At 45.1% G+C, this 14,068-nt stretch overlaps 1 protein-coding gene across 3 annotated transcripts in view; it reads right to left on the minus strand.

Annotated features, from left to right (window-relative positions):
• The window catches only part of ACOT9 (acyl-CoA thioesterase 9), a 53,460-nt gene extending 42,659 nt beyond the window's left edge, over positions 1-10,801 (minus strand). The window contains exons 1-3 of one of the 3 annotated variants that reach the window (XR_012515581.1): positions 10,594-10,801; positions 2,336-2,433; positions 416-442 (exon numbers count right to left, since the gene is read on the minus strand). Coding sequence is in view for 2 of the 3 variants with exons in the window: in XM_003924091.3 (XP_003924140.1) it covers positions 416-442; positions 2,336-2,433; positions 10,594-10,613 (145 nt within the window). In the remaining variant the exon portion in view is untranslated. The remainder of the gene's footprint in view (positions 1-415; positions 443-2,335; positions 2,434-10,593) is intronic. The other 2 variants (XM_003924091.3, XM_003924092.3) reach the window with 2 other exon arrangements.
• Positions 10,802-14,068: the final 3,267 nt, after the last annotated feature.

Consider the following 14,068-nt stretch of genomic DNA (forward strand, 5'->3'; position numbering starts at 1 on the left):
GCTAATTTTGTATTTTTAGTAGAGACAGGGTTTCACTATGTTGGTCAGGCTGGTCTTGAACTCCTGACCTCAGGTAATCCACCTGTCTCAGCCTCCCAAAGTGCTGGGATTACAGATTTGAGCCATCGCACCCAGCCCCGACTTAGCTTCTTATACACAGTATTAGATCAAATTACTTAGTTCAGGCACTAATACTAATATCCAAACCTGAGTCTCATTATAATTCATTTCTCATATTTATAGTCTCCTGGTTGTTAGAAAAGTTTAAGCCAGAAAAATAAAGCAAAGACTTATATCAAGCTAAGGCAAATAATGCAATTTTAGTTAATGCCACTGCCCAAAAGTGCAAACGTATATTAGCGATTACAAAATTCAAGTACTTAAAAGAAAAGCTGATACTAATTACCACACACACCATGATTCACATGTATAGGTGAACATGCTATATGAATAAAGGGAAAAATCAATTAGAAAACCAGCAATAATTTGAAAGTAAAAAATAACTCTGGAGTATTTCAAATACTGTCTTGAGTTCACATGTTTTTTCCTAGCACTTCAAAATATATATTCCAGTTACAGGAAATTATCTATAGTAATTCTCAGTCCTTCAGTAATGAACTGATCAAAACCAAGTATGATTCATTTTAACATGCATTTTAACATGAAACAATGGTTGACTTTTCTATCAATTATGGATACACCATAAATTTGGCATATAATTACAATTAAATCATAGAGAACTGCAAACAACAACCATTAGTACTTTAGTATTATTTCTAATTTTTCCTCCTAACTTCCTTGAATAAAAGAATAGACAGGGCCGAGGTGGGTGGGTCATGAGGTCAAGAGATCAAGACCAGCCTGGCCAACATGGTGCAACCCCATCTCTACTAAAAATACAAAAATTAGCCTGGCATGGTAGCGGGTACCTGTAATCCCAGCTACTCGAGAGGCTAAGGCAGAGAATCGCTTGAACCAGAGAGGCAGAGGCTGCAGTGAGCCAAGATCACGCCACTGCACTCCAGCCTGGGTGACAGAGCAAGACTCTGTCTCAAAAAAAAAAAAAAAAAAAAAAGAATGGGCAGGCTCACATGGTGGCTCACACCTGTAATTCCAGCACTTTGGGAGGCCAAGACAGGCAAATCACTTGAGGCCAGGAGTTCAAGACCAGCCAGGCCAACGTAGTGAAACTCCGTCTCCACTAAAAATACAAAACTTAGTCAGGCGTGGTGGTGCATGCCTGTAATCCCAGTTAATCAGGAAGCTCAAGCAGGAGAATCTCTTGAACCCTGGAGGCAGAGGTTGTACCGAGCCAAGATCCTGCCAGCCTGGGCGACAAAACAAGACTCCATCTCGAAAAAAAAAAAAAGAATGGACAGAAGGTACCTCAAATAGTATATGGACTACTGATGCTCACTGACATAAAATAATTACTACTAGCTTAGTCAGCGTAAGAAGAAAAGCAAGTAGGCCAGGCGCAGTGGCTCACACCTATAATCCCAGCACTTTGGGAGGCCGAGGTGGGTGAAACACAAGGTTAGGAGCTCAAGACCAGCCTGGCCAACATGGTGAAACCCTGTCTCTACTAAAAACACAAAAAATTAGCTGGGCGTAGTGGTGGGTGCCTGTAACCCCAGCTCCTAGGGAGGCTGAGGCAGGAGAATTCACTGAACCCAGGAGAATTCGCTGGAGGTGGCAGTGAGCTGAGACTGCGCCACTGCACTCCAGTCCTGGCGACAGAGTGAGACTCCGACTCAAAAAAAAAAAAAAAAGAAGAAGAGAGGCAAGTAGTGAGGGCCAAGGAAAAAATTTTAAATTTTATTTACGAATATTTATATACATATATAACAAATTTATTTGGACCCTTTAAAGAAGCCACAATTTTAATTATAATGAATACTCCTAGTTTAATAAAGACAGTCCATAGTTTACATATCATATTGGTAATTGAAATTAACTTTCATTAAACATGGACTAACAGGATCCCTTGAACATAACTATGAACTAGGAGTGTTTACGTGGTACAACTAACAGGCCCATTTTTTTTCCGTTTTTCCATGTCTTCAGAACCTACACACAGGAAGTGGAAATCACTTAACTAAAAGAGCTCAGTCCCCAAGGTTCCCAGGAACAATAGTTCAAAATCTGAATGTGACTTCTACCCGAAGCTATTAATATTATGCAGCTATCCTGGTCATTTTGTCAAGAAACATTTATGAAAGGTCTACCTTTAATATGCCTCATTTGCTCTAAACTATCATTCTATAGACCTCTCAAATAAAAGTAAAACAAGGTTTTTCAGCACGTAGACATAAAACATAGACACCATGCTTGCCTTCATGAATGTGGAAGATTCCCTGTTTCTTGGGGTTCTGGGGTCCTTGAGTCAGTCCTCTTCCAGGAGTAAGCTGCCCCTTGCCCAAGGCACAAAGCCTATAAAACAAGATAAAACAGAGTAGATTCCATGGCTTATTCCCCAGCAACCCCAAAGACCTACCCTCCTCCCAGACTACCTGGCCATAGCACTCCCTTTTTTTTTTTTTTTTTTTTTTTTTTTTTTTTTTTTTTTTTTTTTTTTTTTTTGAGACGGAGTTTCGCTCTTGTTACCCAGGCTGGAGTGCAATGGCACGATCTCGGCTCACCGCAACCTCCGCCTCCTGGGTTCAGGCAATTCTCCTGCCTCAGCCTCCTGAGTAGCTGGGATTACAGGCACGCGCCACCATGCCCAGCTAATTTTTTTGTATTTTTAGTAGAGACGGGGTTTCACCATGTTGACCAGGTTGGTCTCGATCTCTCGACCTTGTGATCCACCCGCCTCGGCCTCCCAAAATGCTGGGATTACAGGCTTGAGCCACCGCGCCCGGCCAGCACTCCCTTAATATATATTGTCTTGCAGGAGTTTGCAGTCGTTTCACAAGTATATGTATATTTGCATATGAGGCTATTACATAAAGCATCTCTCCAACTAGAGCAAACATTTCTTGAGAGCAGAGACCAATTAGGTAATTATATACAAAATAAATAAATGACGGCAACTAAGTTTAATGAATTTATTATTGGTCTTTCTATTTGATTAGTTTCAGAAGTCCATAATTGATTTGGTAAACAACTGAGCAAACTCATTATGAACTGTTTATTCTGTCCTTTATTATCACATCATATTTCCTCAATAAATAAAATAAACCTAATTATAAAGTAAACTTTGAACACTGAATTAGCCCTTTCCAGATGCCAAGAAAGTATTTATTTAACTTACACAGAAATCTTCTAGAGTCCCAACACAATGAAATAAAAGCTATCTATTGGCTACAGTGGCACATGCCTGTAATCCCAGCATTTTGGGAGGCTGAGGAGGGTGGATAGCTTGAGCCCAGGAATTCAAGACCAGCCTGGGCAATGTGGCAAAACCCTATCTCTACAAAAAATACAACAATTAGCCAGGTGTAGTGGCATGCACCTGTGGTCCCAGCTACTCAGAGGCTCAGGTGGGAGGATCACTTGAACCCAGGAGGTCAAGGCTGTAGTGAGCCAAGCCTGCACCACTGCACTCCACCCTAGGCAAGACTGAGACTCTGATTCAAAAAAAAATAAAAAATAAAAGCTATCTACCTAAATGTGCCTAACCTACTCTCCCAAAATAAGTTGATTTTGGTTCACTATTGCTTAAATGTTGACACCTAATCACACAATATTATGTCAGGGGTAGCATATAGACAATATCACAGATTAACAAACTGATCTGCAAGAGCATGGTTGAAGAAGGCAAGGCACTGAATAGATCAAGAACCCACAGGCTGAGCAAAATGGCTCATGCCTGTAATCCAGCACTTTGGGAGGGCAAGGCAGCCGGATCACTTGAGGTCAGGAGTTTGAGACCAGCCTGGCCAACATGCTGAAACCCTACCTGTACTAAAAATACAAAAATTAGCTGGGTGTGGTGGTGGGCGCCTGTAATCCCAGCTACTTGGGAGACTGAGGCAGGAGAATCACTTGAACCCAGGAGATGGAGGTAGGTTGCAGTGAGCTGAGAACACGCCACTGCACTCCAGCCTGGGCAACAGAGAGAGACTCTGTATCAAAAAAAAAAAAAAAAAAAAAAAAACCCAGACACTGTCACTCATTCTAGTTCAATTTACTAGTAAATTCTTACTACCTAATGTGAGAATAAGCAATAACAAAAAAAAAAAAAAGGATATTTTTAGTTTTCTTTAGAGACCAAGCTACTATTGATTTCTCTTCTGAATGACAGCAAAGAAAGTCTCTCAGTATTTACAGTATTCTGTAAAATCCACATGCAGTTTTGAAACTGTGCTGCTAGAACAAATCCTTATCTTTTCACCAAGTCAACTCATCTAATTGCACAGAACACAGAAATATGAGCACATGCTCACTGGCTAATTGGACTTCTTAATCACCGTCTTTTTTTTTTTTTTTTTTTTTTTTGAGACAGAGTTTTGCTCTTGTTGCCCAGGCTGGAGTGCAATGGCACTATCTTGGCTCACTGCAACTGCCACCTCCTAGCTTCACACGATTCTCCTGCCTCACCCTCCCGAGTAGCTGGGATTACAGGCGCACACCACCACACCCAGCTAATGTTTTGTATTTTTAATAGAGATGGGATTTCACTATGTTGGCCAGACTGGTCTTGAACTCCTGACCTCATGATCTGCCCGCCTCGGCTTCCCAAAGTGCTGGGATTACAGGCATGAGCTACCTAGCACACGACCTCACCCAGTCATCTAACTTGGTTGCAACACAATCCCTGCTGGTCCACTAAGACCAAAATTCTTGCTGGAGGGTTTGGGATTTTGGATCTCTGTTTACTCTTCAATCATACAGCTAACAAGCCTCTTTCTTATATATTTTAGCTTTACTTTTTCACAAAAAATATTCCATTCCTGTACTTTTGCATGTAGATTAATATTTGTCTTTTTGGTTTTGGCCATCTAATCTGCATTTTCTCAGAACATGATTTTCCGTTTTTTTTTTGTTTGTTTTTTTTTTTTTCATTATTTCATTCTGTGTATCTTCTGTAGGTTCATATGCCTTACTGAAGGAAATAGAGTATGTATTCCTTCCTTCTTCCATCTCAGATACAAGTGGCCGGGCGTGGTGGCTCACGCCTGTAATCCTGACTTTGGGAGGCTAAGGCGGGTAGATCACCTGAGGTCAGGAGTCTGAGACCAGCCTGGCCAACATGGTGAAACCATGTCTCTACTGAAAATATAAAAATTAGCCAGGCATGGTGGTGCATACCTGTAGTCCCAGCTACTTGGGAGGCTGAGGCAGGAGAATCACTTTAACCCAGGAGGCAGAGGTTGCAGTGAGCCAAAATGGCACCATTGCACTCCAGCCTGGGCAACAGAGTGAGACTCCATCTAAAAAAAAGAAACTAGGCCGGGCGCAGTGGCTCAAGCCTGTAATCCCAGCACTTTGGGAGGCCGAGGCAGGTGGATCACAAGGTCAAGAGATCGAGACCATCCTGGTCAACATGGTGAAACCTCGTCTCTACTAAAAATACAAAACATTAGCTGGGCGTGGTGGCGCGTGCCTGTAATCCCAGCTACTCAGGAGGCTGAGGCAGGAGAATTGCCTGAACCCAGGAGGCAGAGGTTGCGGTGAGCCGAGATCGCGCCATTGCACTCCAGCCTGGGTAACGAGAGCGAAACTCCGTCTCAAAAAAAAAAAAGAAAAAAAGAAAAAGAAAAAAAAGAAACTAGCATTCTAAAACTGAATATATCTGGTTTTAAAGAACACACTGGAAAAAGCTAATCCTTTCTATTGCTACCATTAGCTGAAAGAGCAAAAAAAAATCACGCCTCCAACATATTAATAGCAACTATAATAGATGCATTAAATGTATCCGATATAAGAAATGGGACTTGATTCTGAATGGCTAAATACCTTGAATACGTATCACTAACAGGAGCTATATAACCAGTCTCACATATCTGAATAAATACAAATATACACAGAAACTGTTCTCCTACCCTAAAAAGCAGCATTTTCTGAAGAGGGATGAAAATCATTTCATCCTGCCTGTGTGAGACAATATAGTATAGGGGTTAAGAGCCCAAAGGCTGTGCGCAGTGGCTCACGCCTGTAATTCCAGCACTTTGGGAGGCCAAAGCAGGTGCATCACTTGAGGTCAAGAGTTTGAGACCAGCCTGGCCATCATGGTGAAACCCCATCTCTACTAAAAATACAAAAATTAGCTGGGCATGGTGGCAGGCACTTGCAGTCCCAGCTACTCCGGAGGCTGAAGCAGGAGAATTGCTTCAACCCAGGAGGCAGAGGCTGCAGTGAGCTGAGAATGCGCCCCTGCACTCCAGCCTGGGCAACAGAGCGAGACTCCATCACAAAAAAAAGAGCCCGATCATGCTGCTTGTTAGCTGAGTGACCTTAGAAAAGTCACCTAACCTCCCTGATCCTCAGTCTCCTCATCTGTAAAATGGGGATAACAATAGTACCTATCCCATAGGATTGTCAAAAGAATAAAGGAATTAACACATATTAAACCCTGAAGGGCATGTCTAGAAGAGCGTATCTAATATACTGACAAGCCCTAAAAACACTCTAGCTATTATTATTTCAGAAAGTCATGCTTCTCCAAAGTCTCCCCAAAAATCAAAAAGCAAGAAACATGCTGGGCACAATGGCTCATGCCTGTAATCCCAGCACTTTGGGAGGCCAAGGTGGGAGGATCACTTGAAACCAGCATGGGCAACATATGGAGATTCCATCTCTACAAAAATATTTTAAAATATTAGCCAGGCATAGTGGCATACGCCTGTGGTCCCCGTTACTCAGAAGGCTGAGATAGGAGGATCACTTGATCTCCAGGAAGGCCGAGGCTGCAGTGAGCCATGATTGCACCACTGCACTTCAGACTGGATAAAAGAGCAAGATTCTGTCTCAAAAAGAAAAAAAAAGGGGGAGGCCAGATGTGGTACCTCACGCCTGTAATCCCAGCACTTTGGAAAGCCAAGGCTGGCTAATAACCAGGAGTTCAAGACCAGCCTGACCAACATGGTGAAACCCAGCCTCTATTAATAATACAAAAATTAGCTGGGCATGGTGGCAGGCACCTGTAATCCCAGCTACTCGGGAGGCTGAGGCTGGAGAATCACTTGAAACTAGGAGGTGGAGGTTTCAGTGAGCCGAGATCTGGTCATTGCACTCCAGCCTGGGGAACAAGAGTGAAACTTCATCTCAAAAAAAAAACAAAAAAAAAAAAAAAAGAGGAAAGAACGAACCAAAAACTTATCCTCAGCCGGGCACTATCATGGACCACTGCCAAACACAGAATCAAATGAGGGGAGAAAAGAAGGGAATTAATGAATATGGAGAAACACTTGGGCCAATTTTTTGGAAAATCGTGGTCCTAGAGCCCCAATCTTTGCATGCTGCCTTGTCCTAGAGCCCCAATCTTTGCATGCTGCCTTAAGTTCAACCATTGTGGAAGACAGTGTGGCGATTCCTTAAGGACCTAGAAATGGAAATTCCACGTGACCCAGCAATCCCATTACTGGGTATATATCCAAAAGATTATAAATCATTCTACTACAAGGACACATGCACATGAATGTTCATTGCAGCACTGCTTACAATAGCAAAGACCTGGAACCAACCCAAATGCCCATCGATGATAGACTGGACAGGGAAAATGTGGTACATATACACCATGGAATATTATGCAGCCATCAAAAACGATGAGTTTGTGTCCTTTGTAGGGACATGGATGAACCTGGAAACCATCATTCTCAGCAAACTGACACAAGAACAGAAAATCAAACACCGCATGTTCTCACTCATAGGCAGGTGTTGAACAATGAGAACACATGGACACAGGGAGGGGAACACTACACACTGGGGTCTGTTGAGGGGAAATGGGGGAGGGACGGGGGGTGGGGAGTTGGGGAGAGATAGCATGGGGAGAAATGACAGATATAGGTGAAGGGGAGGAAGGCAGCAAATCACACTGCCACGTGTGTACCTATGCAACAATCTGGCATGTTCATCATATGTACCCCAAAACCTAAAATGCAATAAAAAAAACACACACACAAATAGACTATCAACCCCTTCAAAAAAGAAATTCGGAAATACATTCCTATAGCACAACAAAGGCATAATTTGAATACTTTGGCAACGTTGCTTATACCAATAGCATATTGGTAATAATAACTCTATATCATACTGCTAACATAGTATTTGGGATTATTTGGGTAATGGTAACTTTTTTTTTTTGAGACAGAGTCTCACTCTGTCACCCAGGCTGGAGTGCAGTGGTGCAATCATGGCTCACTGCAGCCTCGACCTCCCTGGGTCTCAAGTGATCCTCCCACCTCAGCCTCCTGAGTAGCTGGAACCACATCTTGGCTCAATGCAGTCTTCACCTCCTGAGTTCAAGCAATTCTCATGCCTCAGCCTCCCAAGCAGCTGAGGTTACAGCTGTGTGCCACCATGCCAAGCTAGTTTTTGCATTTTTAGTAGAGATGGGGATTCACCATGTTGACCAAACTGGTTTTGAACTCCTGACCTCAAGTGATGCGCCCGCTTCAGCCTCCCAGAGTGCTGGGATTACAGGCGTAAGCCACCATCCCTGGCATATAATGGTAACTTTTCACTACATTTGGCATCCTATCTACAGATAATGTGATGGAAACTGTGGACCTCAAGCAGGCATGGGGAGGATTGGAATATAGTTTTGCTCACACACAAAATGGTATATACTATTTCAGGGAGTGCACAGACCCTTTTTGATACTCCCATGTCCCTCTATATTTGAAGATTCTGATTCAAACCAACCTCCTTAAGAAACTGAGGCCGGCCAGGCCCGGTGGCTCATGCCTATAATCTCAGCACTTTGGAAAGTCGAGGTGGGTAGATCACGAGCTCAAGAGATTGAGACTGTCCTGGCCAACATGAACAAATGTCCCAAGCTTAGAGCAGGTGGCAAGGAAGAGTCTTCAGTGCAGTAACAGGCAATGCTACTCACATGTCCTTCACTCTGAGGAAATAACATCTATTTAGAGACTACACAAAGTCAAGGGCCTCTTGCAAGTCTAAAAAAGAAGCTATAAAGGTTGCCCACCAGTCAAAGAACCTAATCATCTCAGTCTGTATTCATTTGTGAACTCCTCCTCTCACTAAACACTGACAGATTATCTGCTTAAGGTTCAATAGTTTTTTGTTTGTTTGAAACGGGGTCTCACTGTGTCGTCCAGGCTGGAGTGCAGGGGCGTGATCTCCACTCACTGCAACCTCAACCTTCTGGTTTAAGCGATTCTCCTGACTCAGCCTCCAAAGCAGCTGGGACTACAGACATGTACCACCACGCCCCGCTAATTTTTGTATTTTTAGTAGAGACAGGGATTTTGCCATGTTGGCCAGGCTGCTCTCGAACTCCTGGCCTCAAGTGATCCATCCACCTCAGCCTCCCAAAGTGCTGGAACTACAGATGTGCACCACCACACCCGGCCTCAATATAACTTTCAAGAAAGGAACACGGTGTTATGAGAGAAAGTACTTGACCAAGACCGCAGAGCTTTTGTAGATTTTTCACATTGCAAGCTAAAGCCAACTGCGGCCCCTCTCATAATAACTTTCAGTCTGTCTTCAAATAGTTTAACCAAGGCTTTTTAAAAAGTCCTATAAACAAGACAGACAGAACCCTCACAACTGATAACAAAGTCCTCAGGAACCTTGAGAGAGATCCAGGACTCCCAAAGGAATTGATGAGATCAGTGTGAGTCAAAAGCACTATGAGTCAGATCGGGGGACAGGCCCACTGGTAACAAGATAACTTCATGAACTGGAGTAGATGTGAGCCCCCTGGGATACAGCCAGGCAGAAAACTTGGACAGGCTGGCATGCTGGGATGAAAGGGATTAGGGAGAGCCAGACACGCTCTGGAGTCTAAGGCCCGTAGGCCTTAACTGTGCCAGCTGGGAAGATTACATATACAAAAAGGCATCCCCCTCACGTGGCCCAATCAAAGCATCCCGTCTCTTATACGGGCTTTGTGGCTCATTAAATGTAAAGTTCAAATCGGCACCAGGGCCCTAGACACAGTCCTAACTAACTAAGGTCCTGAGAGCCAAATGGTACCCTGTAATCTCTGCCAATGTTACAACAAACTTAGGTCAGAGCCCAAACAGGTCAAGCATTTAATCCTAAAAATGTTCTCCAAAGGAGGATGAAGGGCTAGAGGTAACGTGGAACTCCAAATATATCTGACAAGGGGCTACCCCAAAGCGGCCGCCAACCACTCCCCTGATGAGCAAGGAGAAAGGAATTTCAGGGAACACCCAACTTCCTCCCTTAAAACTGCCGCTTTGCTTTTAATGTTAACTCAGTGCCAGAAGTCGCCAACACGGGAGCGAGGTTCTCCCAACCCAAGGCCGGCGGACCCCTGTCCGGCCGGAGTCACAGCGAGCGAGCTCCCCTTATCATCGAGCCCAAATGTCCACGCGTTATTCCGCCCGCCCCGGCCCACTTCTTCCGCCGGGGTTCGCCAGGAGCTCAGAGGGAAAGTGGGGACGCCACAGGCTACCGCCCTGGCAGCCCCTTCCACGCCCCGCCACCTACCGCAGTGCTGCCCGCCTCATTGCGTCAGGCTGCTGTGCGCGCGATGGAGAACCGGGCCCCGCGCGCTGGTCGGCGGAGGGAAACAGGCGATAAAACGGGGAAACAGGCGATAAAACAGACGCGGACGCAAGCGCGAGCACCAAAGCAAGCCTCACTCCTCCGACCGCGCCCTGGCTGAGAAACCGCCCCGGCGCCGGACCACTGTGTCCGGGGGCGGGGCCGCAGCGTCCGGGGGCGGGGCCGCGCTGTCCTGGGCAGATCCTACCCGTTCATTGGCGGGAGGCTGGAGTCCGCCGCTGCGGAGCTTCCCACTCAATCTGTGCGGGGCGTGTTGCTAGAGCGAGGCCAGCCCATTCTCGGTTGAGTAAACGAATCACGCAGCACCGCCAGGGCGTGACGTCGAGAAGAGGCGCGGCCCTGCCCGGTGGAATTTATCTCCTTTATCCTTGACCCTTGCGCCTTGGCTCAGTCTGTTCTTGCCCTTGACTGCACGTTGGAGTCTTCCGGACAGCTTTACAAACTACTGATGCTTGGCCGGGCGCGGGGGCTCACGTCTGTAATCCCAGCACTTTGGGAGGCCTAGGCGGGCAGATCACCTGAGGTCAGGAGTTCGAGACCAGCCTGGCCAACATGGAGAAACCCGTCTCTACTGAAAAATACAAAAATTAGCCCGGAGTGGTGGCAGACGCCTGTAATCCCAGCTACTCGGGAGACAAGCAAGAGAATCGCTTGAACCCGGAAGACGGAGATTGCGGTGAGCCGAGATCGCGCCACTGCACTCCAGTTTGGGTGACATAAGGAGACTCTGTCTGAAAAAATAAAAAAATACTGATGCTTGAGACCCACTGACTGGAGATTCTGGTTTAGTCTTGGGTGCTGTCTGGGCTTCGGGATGATGTCTAAAGATGCCCCCAGGTGATGCTAACGTAACCAAAGGCTAAGAACCACTGACCTAAAGGGAAAAAATTGTTCCTCTTCTCTTTCGGCCTAACCTCTAATGTTTGACATCTTGGCCAAGCAGACAGATTCAAGGCCAGAGAGTTTAGGATGAGTTCACCCTACGACATAATTCTCCATTTCTTTCAATGAATTCTTATTGAGCTGTTTGCATTGTGCCAGGCACTATTGCAGAGGCTGGGGTTCCAAAAACAAAAAAGGACAAAAATCCCCGCCCTTAAGGGGCTATGGATGAGGAAGGAAAACAAATCAGCAAACAAGTTAGCAAATAACATGATTTCAAATATGGTGAAGCGGTTTAAAGGGGAAATAAGGTAATGGGGATCTTTTGAGAATACATGCAAGTCTTGCTTTGCCTCTAAAGATGGCAATTTCCTAAAAGGCAAGGGCCGTATGCTTTTTCGCAGTACCCCATACTTAGTAAAAAATGCATTGATTCGCATTAAGTTAGCTTTCTGTTTTGAATCACTTTGTGAGTTACACATGGAGCATGGTCTTTGGCTTTCTACCAAATTTTCCCTGCGTTTATCAATCCCATAGCTGGAAGACTCCCCTTTTAACCTGCAAGGATCTCTCCTTCATAATTGTTCACATTGTACCTTTTCAGTGATTGTCTAGTTGGTTTTGTGTCAGCCATACTTCTTTCTACTCTACCACACCTAACACAAAGAACAATAAATATTGTATTGAATTATACTATTTTTGTTCTTCTTTTTACTTGAACTTTTTTTTTTTTTTTTTTTTTTTGAGATGGAGTTTTCGCTCTTGTTACCCAGGCTGGAGTGCAATGGCGCGATCTCGGCTCACCGCAACCTCCGCCTCCTGGGTTCAAGCAATTCTCCTGCCTCAGCCTCCTGAGTAGCTGGGATTACAGGCACGCGCCACCATGCCCAGCTAATTTTTTGTATTTTTTAGTAGAGACGGGGTTTCACCATGTTGACCAGGATGGTCTAGATCTCTTGACCTCGTGATCCACCCGCCTCGGCCTCCCAAAGTGCTGGGATTACAGGCTTGAGCCACCACGCCCGGACTACTTGAACTTTTTGTTGAAGCAATAGGAGGCTCAGGAAGAAAAAATATGCACGAGAGAATTTTTTGTAAATGGTATAATAGGTAGGAACCGTTTATAGCTTTTCCTGCAATCAAGTCATCTTCCATCAATTTCCAAATTATAAAGACACATTTTCATCAATGTAATAAACAGCATCGATTTTGGCTGGAACAGCTAAAACCAGGGCCTTAATGCCATGCAGATGCCTTCTCTGTATTGCTTATCTTTGCTTCACCTTTGCATACTGGCTTCATTATTTTTTCTCTCTAAGTAATGGCATTCTCCATATGGCAATAGAAGCTCCTGAACTTTGACCAGGCGCGGTGACTCATGCCTGTAATCCCAGCATTCATTTTGGGAGGCCGAGGCAGGTGGATCACCTGAGGTCAGGAGTTTGAGACCAGCCTGGCCAACATGGTGAAACCTCGTCTCTACTAAAAATACAAAAAATTAGACAGGCATGGTGGTGGGCACCTGTAATCTCAGCTACTCAGGAGGTTGAGGCAGGAAAACTGCTTGAACCCAGAAATTAGAGATTGCAGTGAGCCAAGATCGTGCCATTGCACTCCAGCCTGGGTGACAGAGCAAGACTCTGTCTAAAAAAAAAAGAAAAAAGTAGTTCTTGAACTTTACATCTTACAGCCACACATATACAAACTGACCCAAATTTCTATAGCCCAAGTACAAAAAAGTTCTGAGAAGAGAGTCATTGGTCCGGTTGGGGTCAGTTACACACTCCTGGACTACTCAACTATACTGCCGGGGGAAGGAACCCTTGCCCTGACTTACCAGGAACCCCATCACCCAAACTCATGGCCAGGTACTGGATCACAATCCACCAACAACATCTGTGTAGTTATTTCCATAAGTGACCACACAGATGGGGATACAGAGCACCTTCTTAGAAAAGGAATACTGAGGGCGGGCGCAGTGGCTCACGCCTATAATCCCAGCACTTTGGGAGGCTAAGGTGGGCGGATCACCTGAGATCAGGAGTTCAATACCAGCCTGGCCAAAGTGGTGAGGACCACCCCCCTGCTCCACGTCTCTACTAAAAACAAAAAATTAGCTGGGCGTGGTGGCGCATGCCTGTCATCCCAGCTACTTGGGAGGCTAAGGCAGAAAAATCACTTGAACCCGGGAGCCGGAGGTTGCAGTGAGCCAAGATGGAGCCTTTGCACTCCAGCCTGGGTGACAGAGTGAGACTGTCTCAAAAAAAAAAAAAAAAAGGAAACAAAACAAAAGGCATACGGAGCAGCCAACCACATAGATGACCACTACAGATGTTAAAGAGGAAAAAAATAAGCACATCACTTAGCCCATCTACTTTACTTCTAACTTCAAGGAACCCCTGCTAGACCCAGCCTGCCCAGCATTCATCCACGAGTCTCTAACTATCTCAACTGGCAGCATGCATAAATTTCTTAAAACAGCCGAGGGGCACGGTGGCTCATGTAATCACAGCAC

Source organism: Saimiri boliviensis, chromosome X (assembly GCF_048565385.1).
Source record: "Saimiri boliviensis isolate mSaiBol1 chromosome X, mSaiBol1.pri, whole genome shotgun sequence".
In the NCBI taxonomy this organism is placed as follows: domain Eukaryota; kingdom Metazoa; phylum Chordata; class Mammalia; order Primates; family Cebidae; genus Saimiri; species Saimiri boliviensis.